General features: G+C 39.9%; 1 protein-coding gene across 1 annotated transcript; it reads left to right on the top strand.

Annotated features, from left to right (window-relative positions):
* The first annotated feature begins 253 nt into the window (after positions 1 to 253).
* cxcl12b (chemokine (C-X-C motif) ligand 12b (stromal cell-derived factor 1)) lies at positions 254 to 10,713 on the top strand. The gene is made up of 4 exons (XM_017458975.3): positions 254 to 392; positions 3,685 to 3,802; positions 5,841 to 5,924; positions 8,403 to 10,713. The coding sequence occupies exons 1-4, from the start codon at positions 326 to 328 to the stop codon at positions 8,431 to 8,433; spliced, it is 300 nt and encodes a 99-aa protein (XP_017314464.1). The 5' UTR covers positions 254 to 325; the 3' UTR covers positions 8,434 to 10,713.
* Positions 10,714 to 11,590: the final 877 nt, after the last annotated feature.

The following is an 11,590-nucleotide window of genomic DNA, read 5'->3' as shown; positions in this document are numbered from 1 at the left end:
AGAAGGAGACAGAGAGACAGACAGAGAGAGAGCTGGATATAAACTGTTACTCCAGTTTCAGCCAAAAAAATTTAATTGTTGATGTTTATCCAAAAACACACCCCTCCACTTTCGCCTTCTCTGTCTCTGTCTCTCTCTCTCTGTCTCTCTCCCCCTCCTCCTGTGTAAGTGGGAGTGCGCTCCTGCCCCTCTGCAGGCTTTAACACCCCTCTCAGCACTGAGGCACCACACTGTGTCCTGGAAGCTGCTTGTGACTAACACAAAGACTCTCGATAAACACACACACACACTCACCCGCTAGCGCTTACACACACACACACACACAATGGATGTCAAAGTTGTGGTGATGATGCTTTTCCTCGTTGTGACTATGAAGGACTCGGAGACTGAAGGTAAATCTGCTGCTGTTTCTCACTTGATCATGATACTGAAAGGTTTTTTATTGTCATTTTTTCAAATTGTGAGCTAAAGTACTGGATTCGATGACCATGTGACCAGAGTTTATTTGTTGATTTGGGGTTTATTGATTGATATTATATTTTATATATATATATATATATATATATATATATATATATATATATATATATATATATATATATATATATATACAAAACATTTTAGAACCATTTTTGCATGAGTATCCATGTTCTATTTGAAAGCGTCTCAATGCATCATTAGATGCTGAAGCAATCCAATTAGCTGGGCTTTATTTATTGTGTGTGTGTGTGTGTGTGTCAGCGTGTAGCCGTATTTTCATGCTGGTGTGTGTTTTTAAAAAGAACTTGCAGCTAGCCTTTCTTTCTTTTCTGCTGCGAAACAGTGACAAATCGTTCATTCAAGAGACCAATCAGTTAAACAAGGCGGTCGCCGGTGGCTTTGATTCCGTACGAGGGTACGAGTTTAGAACCCGAGTCTGGGAACCTCCCTCCGATTCCCCGTTCACACCGACTGCGTCAAGAAATCGGTTCATTTCCAAACACAATGTGGGTCAGTTTCATATATTCCCTTCTAGAATTTTCTACAGTATACGTCAAACTTGACAAAACTCTTCCTGTCTTAACAAAAAAAAAAAATACAAGTCTAATCAAAGTCAAATATCTTTACAAATGTACAAAAAACACAAGTTTTGACTTCGTATATGTTTTTTTTTTTTTTAGCTACATACTCATTATGACGAATCTCTCGTTATTTCAACATAGACTGGGTATATTTCGACTTAACTCCCGATTTGTCTATCGAGTTATTTCAACTTAATATTTAACACTGCACAACCTATTAATAAGGCTACATTATTATATTCTACAGTAAATGATGTCATAATCCTGACTTTGCTTATCGTTCGTTCCCAGCTGCTGCTTTAGTGGAAATCTGTTGACACATATACGGTTTATATATATATATATATATATATATATATATATATATATATATATATATATATATATACACGGGGTCTCAGTGCTGACTCAAAACAGTGATATAAATATCTTGAAATGTGGAGTTTTCCCATCGAAGTAACAAACTGACGTGTTAAAATAATGAAGCGCAATCTCGATCCTAAGCTGAAATGTCGTAAGTCGAAAAATCATGTAGAACTAACAACAAGGCTTCTTTCAAAAAAAATAAAGCTTAGCTAAACTTCGTAGAAACGACCCGAACTGGAATTTTATCTGTGAGAAATAAACTGACGTGGGGTTATTTTTTAATACCAATTTTTTAAAAAAAATATCAATGGTTATAATGCGTTATGAATTAAACACGTAGTGTTCTCAACACTATATACACACAATATAGTGCATTCTGTTCCAAAATTCGGTTACAGTAACTGAATATATGTATTTATTTAATTCAATGTGTAGATTGTGATACTTATAACCTTATTGAAGCACCTTATAAGTTGTATTTGTGATACAAACAAACAAAAAAATCGTGCTTCCTGTTTGTCCAAAGTTTTATTTTCTGATGAATTTTTGTCAGCGTATTAATATTTGTAGATATAATGCACTGAGGTCACTAACGTATATTTATATACTTTAAAAGTAGGCTTGTTTGGTATCGGTGACTACTTATAACGCATTATAATGCACGTTAAACAGTAATATATCGGTTAGTATAAAGCGTCGTGCATCTTCAGAAACAATTATACCAGTGTGTATTTATGGCTTGTTAGGAACGGGAACATTAAAGGACTAGCATGGTATGCTAGGACTGAGCTATTGCTGTTCCATATCCAAGGTCTATGTGATAAATTAAATGAAAAAAATAAATAAAGTTTTTTCCATTGTGTCTTCGTCACTCGAATACGTTCACAATAGCGCAGTCTGCTAAAAGATGAATCGCGGGATTTCCGCTGAAAAAGACCAGGACAACATTAAGAATGCACTTCAGCTTGTTAATCAAACGCACACATTCAGATCCAAACACACACAATGGTCTGAAGCGACACGTTCGACTGAGGACGAGGGCCGCGACTGGCTGAGGAAGACCAGGGAAAGCTCTTCAGACCATCAATCAGAACCTCGAGGCTGATGTGTGAGTGTGAGGCTCCTCAAAGCACCCTGGGTAACTTTAAGGGCTCTTGACGACGGTAGCGAGCGAGACAGCGGGTTCCCTCATGTGGGAACGCCGGATTTAGAGCGATGGCTTAATCTCTTTTTAATGACCCGTGCTCGCAGGTGGAATGCGGTGATAGGATACGTCTGCTTTATGAGGGAGAGTGTTTTTTTTTTGTTGTTTTTTACGACTGTAAGGACGAATTGATTCAGGTCGTGAAACTCTCATCACCTGCTGAGCCGTTGTGAATGTATTTTTTTTGTTCGTAAAAATGTAAAGGGGGAAAATGTTTCAGGACTGAACGTTAAAGGACGGGCTAACAAGAACATGCAAAGATTCGAGCAACATTACAAGTGTTGCGTTATAACTTCATGAGCGTCACACTCGAACATTACAGTCGTCACGTTGTAACAGTACGATCAGCGTATTATAACATTATGATCCTATTATATACGTATTATACCGTTACGATCAATATATCTCAGCATTATGTTCCGACTATAGTACATTATATACATTTTATAGCGTATTATAACGTCACGATCAGAGTATGATAAGATTATGATCCTATTAAAGCATATTATATACGTACACTATTATAGATTATTATAACATTACAATCAGTGTATAACGTTCTGATCCTATTATAGTGTATTATATACGTATTATAACATTACAATTGGTGTATTATAACATTATGATCCTATCATAACGTACTATATAAGTTTTATAGCATATTATAACATTAAAATCAGTGTATTATAACATTCTGATCCTATTATATACATATTTTAAAATTACAATTGCTGTTTTATAACATTATGAGCCGAATATAGTGTATTATATACGTTTTATAGAGTATTATACCATTACGATCAGCATATTATAACATTTTGATCCTATTACAGCGTATTATTATGAACGCCGTGTTGTAACATTCTAATTGTCAGTACGATCATTGTTGTGACATAACGAACATCGTATGGTCACGATCGCTGCATTATAACTGTACAATCGTGGCATTATAACATTACAACATTTACAGTCATTGTTTTATGACATTACGATCATCGAAAAATGGAGTTTAACTCAAAACTCCTGTCTCCCGTTTTGTCCCGTGTTTCGCAGCGAAGCCCATCAGCCTGTTGGAGAGGTGCTGGTGCCGCTCGACGCTCAACACCGTGCCACAGAGGAGCATCCGCGAGATCAAATTCCTCCACACGCCCCACTGCCCCTTCCAAGTCATGTAGGTCAACCTTAATGTTCTTCTGTGATTTAAAAAAAGCTATCATTGTACAACGGTTTCCATAATTTCACCAAATCCCCTCGTCAGAAGCTCTGAGGAGGCAGGGCTCGTGTGTGTGTGTGTGTGTGTGTGTGTGTGTGTGATCCTTATCAGAAGCTCTAGATAAAAGGAAGTTTGAGACTCACTGAGAGACACGGCATGCTTTTCTTTTCTTTTTCTGGAGGAAATCTTCATTAAGGGTCAAACTGATTATGCTTGTATTCCTACTGATCTTCTTAGATATACACCTTCCCAATCCCCCCACCCCGCCTAATGCTAATCTCTTTAGCCGCTAACATTTGGTATCATTTTGCTAACCTGGAACTTATTAATGTAAAAGCAGTGACTATTTTGAAAAAAGAGAAGAAAAAAAAAACAGAAAAAGGGGGCCGCAGGGGTCACGGCGAGGCGGAAGGTCAGATCGGGACAGAACTTTAGCCTAGGGGGGTATTTGGATTCTCACACACACACACACACACACACACACACAAACACACTAAAGCTAAAATAGTGTTTATTTAGGAATTTAGCCTCGAATCTCAAGGATCTGGAGCTTTCGAGACAGATGAAAAACAGACAGCTGTAACAAAAACCCTGTCCAAACCCACACACACACACACTCAGTGCAAGCCATGTTTGCTGTTGGTATTAGCCGGCTGTGAGGCACTTACTACCTGCTGTTCCTGTCTCTCCGAGCAGACACGCTGCCGGCTGGAGAATTAAGTCTGGAAAACTTACCCAGGCCACAAACATGACGGAAACGAAACAAACACGATAACAAATGAAACTAACAAACACACAGATCCAGTTGTGTTAATTGGGGATTGGGGTTGCCTGCTGGAGTGGACCATTTGGTCCCAGACCACAGGAGTGTGTGTGTGTGTGTGTGTGTGTTTATGCTTGTGTGTGGGTTGAGCTCAGTGTGGATGTGGTTAATTTGCAAAGCGGCGTGAGCCGTGGCCCCTCTGAGCTGTTAATTCTCAAACATGACCTTTTGGCTCAGAGGTGCGATATGCATGTGTGTGTGTGTGTGTGTGTGTGTGTGTGTGTGTGTGTGTGTGTGTGTGTGTGTGTGTGTGTGCACGTGGGAGTGAGACAGACACACAGGGAGTCAGACAGGCAGAGAACTTGTTTACTGTTTCTTCAAGCTTTTTTTTCTGGAAACGTTTTGTTCGCTCTGTATTTTCACTTAAGACTAAAGTTTTGGCACCCTTCGCTCAGTTTCGATGTGTGGCCGTTAAATAAAACAGTAAAGTATTCACACCCACACACACACACGCCCAGGATATCGATAATCCTGGATTCGGAGTCAGCAGGCGACGAGTTGCGCTGTTTGGTGGAAAGATGTTATAATGGTACTTAGGGGTGGGGCTTGGGTCAGTGCTATTTTCTGATTGGCTAGACATATTGTGTATATCAATCCATCAATTGCTTTCTATCAATACAGTGTTCCAAGTGATCATGTACTGTATGTAGCCTTGGCCCTGTGTGCGCATGTGTATATATGTGTGTGTGTGTGTGTGTGTGTGTTACCCCGCATGCACCTCATCATGGACTGAAGTGTATCCTACGCCAGCGTTAAGTTGTAATGGAGAGTAGCGCCGGAGAGCAGCGCCGATCTGATAACACAGAGTTCAGGGCCTCAGTGGAAGAAACACACAATCTTTTACTTATTCGCTCATTCATTCGTCCCTCGCTCTAAAGAGACTTACCTGATCTCATTACCAGCGCAAAGCCAAAAGCCAACAGCGTCAATTACATACCGTACTCTTTCAGTAGCTTCCCTCCCCCTCTTTCTTTTCCTCTATCTGAGCTGTGTTAAAGAAAAGAAAGCCTTCCAACTAAATCTCTCTCCCCCTCTCTCTGTCTCTCTCTGTCTTTTCTTTCTCGGCCAAATCCACGTTAAGGAACCGAACCGAGTCCCTTCCTCCCTTTCTCTCCTCTTTTTCCCCTCATTATCACTCTCGCGCGCTCACTCCGAGCTTTCTCTCGTTTCCAGAGCCAAGCTGAAGAACAATAGGGAGGTCTGCATCAACCCCAAGACCAAATGGCTGCAGCAGTATCTGAAGAACGCCATTAGCAAGTAAGTAAGAGTGTCCGGATACAACGGTGAATGGAACGTGGTGTTCCAAATTCATCAGGAGCACTATCTAGGACATAGTTACAGCGAACAGAAACACAGGGCATTATGAGTATTTAGTGGAGGTTAGAGTTTATCATTCCATATTCGAAACATTTTGATTTGGTGTCGGTGATCACGTGACGCACTTCAGCGCTGTAACTACAGCACTTTTGTTTTTTTGTTTTTCATAGCGAATGACATGTAGCTACCGGTTTCCCATCGTGCTTAACTCATTATCAAACACTGGCTCAGTGGCACCAGCTATCCATGGACAGTTTTAACCTTCAAACTTTAGGCCACTCCCCCTACCTGACTCTAATGCTGCGTTTGAATAAAACTCGTAACTCTGAATTTCTTTTTTACCTCCAACTAAGAAATTTTTTAATGCTTGATTTTGCTGCAGTTTTGAAAAAATCTGTGATGCAATTTGCGAAGTTTCTTGTATTCACTATAAATTGAAAAATATTGCTGAAATCGCAATCGTACGAAATTGTTTCGCAGTGATGTTGGTTGGTAAACGAGACCTTTTAGGTGTAGTCATGTTCGACGCACGTGAATCAAAGAAAGCTTTGGCTGAATGTACATTGTGATGACATCATATGATGCACCCTGGCCCAAAATCTGTAAAAAATCTGCAGTAATTTTAGTTAGTTAGTTACATTTATATAGCACTTTACATAGTATGAGGTCTCCTCAACCACCACTAGTGGGTAGCATCCACTTGGATGATGCGACGGCAGCCATAATGCGCCAGAAATCCCACCAGCTATTAGTGGAGAGGAGAGAGTGCTGTAGCCAATACAGAGATGGGGATTATTAGGGGGCCATGATAAAGGCCAATGGGGTAATTTCGCCAAGGACACCGGGGTTATACCCCTATAAGTGTCCTGGGATTTTTAACAACCACAGGAAGTCAGGACCTCGATTTAACATCTCATCCGAAAGACAGTGTTGTTTTTACAGTATAGTGTCCCTCTCACTATACTGGGGTGTTAGGCCCCACACAGACCACAGGGTGAGCACCCCCTGCTGGTCTCACTAACACCACTTCCATCAGCAACCTTAGTTCCCCATGAGGTCTCCCATCCAGGTACTGACCAGGCTCAACCCTGCTTAGCTTCAGCAGGACACCAGGTGAGAGCTGCAGGCAGATCTACGCATCTACCATCTACGCATGCAATTGCAAGCTCCTCTGAATACTGTGGAGTTTGCGTTCATTTCCGCAATTGCAAAAATCGCAAAATCTGCGAAAAATCAGCTGTAATTTTGTAAAATTGCAAGCTCCTCTGAATTTCGCGGAGTTTGTGCGATTTTGCGTTCGCTTCTGCGATTGCAAAAATCGTTAAATCCCGGAGGGACTGGAGTGCCGCTACAATCTGAATCTCAGAACGTGAAAAAACACGGAAAAAAAGTTACGTTATGCAAAAAAGTCTTCTGATTGACAACCTTTGACTCAAAACGGCGAGCGCTTACATCTATTTTTTACCCAGACTATCGCTTTAAGGCTCATTTATACTTTAATCGATTGTTTATTTGTCTAATTTGCCTTAAGTTCATTCTTTAGCACACGAACATTATGCTTCGTTATTATTCGGCCCCTCCAGGATTTTGTTGCAAAATCAATTTCTTTGCAATTTTTCTAAATTACCGCAGATTTTCCGCAGATCAGAACCGAGGCGCGTCACGTGACGCCCTCACAACGCGTATTCAGCCAAAGCCCTCGTCGATTCACGTGCGTCGAACACGAGTACAACTAAAAGGTCCCATTTACCAACAAACATTGCTGCGATTTCGTGCGATTGTGATTTCACCGATTCAAGTAGTTTTCCGCGTCGCAAATTTAGAAGCGAACCGCAGCAAAATCGATCGCTTTTGGCCGCGACAGTCACAAAAAAACCTCACCTCCACCTCCTGATTATTTCTAACCCGCATGAACACCTGGTTGGTAAACTCTGTACTCTTTAAAGGCATAAGAAAACGACATCTTGCCCTCTATATAATCGTTTCGGCGACGCTGATTGCTGTAATGAGCGAGCGGTGTGGAGTTATGGGTCTCCTGCAGAGCAAAGCCAAGAGTAGTAAAAGTTTCCCTCAGCGGCGTCTCCACTCCAAACAACTCGCGCGGAAAATATTCTGACAGCAAAGTGAAATAAAAATATTTAGACGACGTTCTTGAATTCCCGCCACCCATGTGGTACAGTGGCGCAAACACACACACACACACACGGCAATATAACTTACTGTAATTTAATTAGGATTTATATTAAATTATTTTTAGTTATGGAGTCAGCAAACACTGTTGACCCCCCCAATCCAGGGTATTATTTATTCCTCACATACAGTATAAGCATCAGTACTGTACAGACTGTACTTCTGCTTCAAATGCTCATCTCCCTCTCTCTCTCTCTCTCTCTCTCTACCTCTCTCTGTTTACTGCAGGATAAAGAAGTCAAGGCAGACTGATAACTAAAGGCAGCGGGGATGTGAGAAGAGCCGGCGTGTGTCTCTGACCTCTGTATTATGTGTGCACCTCTGACACACACACACACACACACACACACACACACACACACACACACACACACACACACACACACCATCCCTATGTGGACTGCTTGCACAAACAGCACTTCGCCTACAAACACCTTTTTCCTGATGCAACACAACACACACACACAAACACACACACACACAGCACCATTTTTGCCATTGTGAGATTTCAGGCTTGTGCAGGTGTGTATGCTGAGCTGAACTGAGGGGCTGGATGTGGATACAAATATTTTTGCGTGTTTTTCTATATGCATTCGCTTTGTGCCTTTTTTTTTTAGTAGTAATAAGTTGCTGATCAGTGTTGTGGTGAATTAAGAAGGAAAAGGAGAGTGAATGAGAGAGAGAGAGAGAGAGAGAGAGAGAGAGAGAGAGAGAGTGTAGCAGTCACGCTTTAAACTCTAAAAATGTAAGGAATCAAGGAAGGTTTGATATAAAAACGTAAAACAAAATGTTGAACGTTTCGTCGCGAGCTACGACGCTAACGTAGAGAACATGTATAGGAGGCAAACAGCTGTCAGCTTAGCGTCACGATTAGATCATCATTTTGTCATTCAGCATTCAAAAGTGGATAAAAAGACCACCATTAGTTTCAGACAGGGGGCGTGGCTTAGACTTTGAAGGCGGAAATGTGTTTTCAAAGTGATTCAGCGAAACCGTTAGCTATTTCTTAGCTACACAAAGCCTTAAACAGTGAAATAAATTGTTAATTTTTAAAAAATTCCTCAAATCTGCTTGCTCAAGTACGTTGATAAGGATTGAACGCGTCATTAGGAGGTGTTTCACGGCGACACTTTCAGTGACTTCGGCAAGATTCTACTTTTCCTTCGATGTTGTCACTTTAAGAGTCACAGGATGATCTTTCATGCACTGGCGTAGATAACTTCTTTTTTTTTTCTTCCTCCTAACACCTTCTACCAGGCCGTATTTACCTTTATAAATCGTTAGAACTCTTTAGGATTCGGTAACGTAGCTAGTTTTTTCATAAACTCTAATCTACTAAACGCCTCATGCTTTCAAGCTCGGACAAGTAAACAAGGGTTAAACCATGTTATAGGGCGCTGACACTGGAGACTCCTTCCGTGAACGTTGAATAAACAGCTTTTCCTCACAGAAAACGTCACTATATAGACCATGACGTGTTATTAAGTTATCATACGGTAAAAATATACTGTAGACGTTCTGGCCAATCAGAAACAAACGAATTACGTACGAGATAAACACGTACGTTTGCGTTAAAGGTGGCGTTATCGAGTCGTAAACATGCTTCCAGCGAGTTATTCTTACCACGTAGAAAGTGTTAGCATGTTTTATTTGCTAAGTACAATATGACAACTTCACGATATCAGGAAACGTTTGTTTGATTTCTTTCAATAATGCAACTTTCATATCAATGCAATCTCTCTTGGCAGCTGCTAATTGTTTCATTTTATTTTCTTCTTAAACCTGTGCTTATGAAATATTATATAGCGCATCTCCTTACAGCCAGAGGTTTTATTCAGTTGTGTTCGCACGCCTGATCATGACCTAGGCTTGTGGGGTTTGTTGTAAAAGTGCAAGGTTGGATTAGTAAAAGGAGACGAATTTAAGTGAAATAAAAAAGTGCAATTTGAAACAAAACAATTGGAAAAATTGTTTTACCAATCCAACCAATCCACTTGATTGTGTCTTGCATTACAAATGCGTCATAATTATGGACCAAATGTCATCTATACGTCCGATTCTCAACATTTAGAAAGGCAAATAGTCAGAGAACTGGGTGATATTGGAACATTTGGCCTCATATTTCGTCAAGATGTTTCCAGAATTATGAACATATTTAGTGCTGTTTAATTATTTACGAACGTTAACTCATTTTAAACATGGTTTATTTTCGTATGAGGGAACCTTCGAGGGAAATATTGTTATTTGAAATCATACGACTGAAAAAAACCCCCAAAACCCATCATCTAATCACACCTTTCCAGTGTAACAGCCGGATGACGAGCAACTCCTAAACCCCTGCTTATTACCCGTGTAATCGTAACGGTATATAATAACATGTGGATATGATTTCCAAGGGAATGAAACATGTGCGTTTTATCAGCATCGGGCCAATACAATAAGCACTTCACTGCTGTACATGACTTTAGAATTTTTTTAAAAAACTTTTGCAGTGTTTTAATTTTTTTTTTAATGTTAAAAAACAAAACAAAAAATAAACCCCCAGACAACTATTAAAACTGCTTTTGCCTGCAGAGACTGAACCGTAAAACATGAACTCTTTACTAAATGTATTAGTCATTTGTAGAGGATGTCGTTCCGGAGGCGTTTCATTTTGGCCCAATGAAAGGGTCTCATAAAAGGATTAGCGGAAAATCTAACTAACAACAAAACGCGTAAAATTAAATTCTGTTTTGTTTTGGTGACTTTTTGCCATAAAATTTTATTAACTGAATTCAATTCAAATGAATACATTCTAAACATATATTATAATAGACCCCCCCCCCCCTCCCCCGATGTATGTATTACAGCAAGCTTTCCAGAAACTTCCACTTTTGACAATTAAAAAAAATTCTCACAGATGGGACTCTGTTTTAATTCTTTAAAAGTGAATTTCATTTGAACATCTGAAATAAAAAAAAAAATCATTGACCCCAGATTAGGTCTTGCATTAAAAAAAAATCCTTTAAAAATGTTCACATGTTAGAGAAAGTCGTTATTTATTATAGAGTATATTTTAGCAGGTAACGTTAGGCCTCGTTTGTCAGTCTTAAAAAATGTACAATTGACAAAAACTTATCAAATAAAATGGACAAAAGGCCCACAAAGCTCACAGAGAGTGAAAAGCACCTCCTAAACATTTCCAGTAATGCAGCTCAGCCACTGCAGCGAATCGGTTACCAGGGATTTCCCAAAATGTTCATTAAATTTATAAACTACAGAAATAAACTACAGCGTAATCCGTATATAATGTTGCAGTAACTCATCACAAATTATACAAGTTCACGTTAGTGAGTCTCGTACGTAAAATTGACACGGACCCATAGGATCCAAACGTTTTTTCTGAACTAACCAGATTTTCACGAAAACCCCTACGA

This window comes from Ictalurus punctatus, chromosome 27 (assembly GCF_001660625.3).
Source record: "Ictalurus punctatus breed USDA103 chromosome 27, Coco_2.0, whole genome shotgun sequence".
Taxonomy (NCBI): domain Eukaryota; kingdom Metazoa; phylum Chordata; class Actinopteri; order Siluriformes; family Ictaluridae; genus Ictalurus; species Ictalurus punctatus.
The sequence above is the reverse complement of the archived record's forward strand: the minus strand, read 5'-3'. Positions and strand labels throughout refer to the sequence as shown.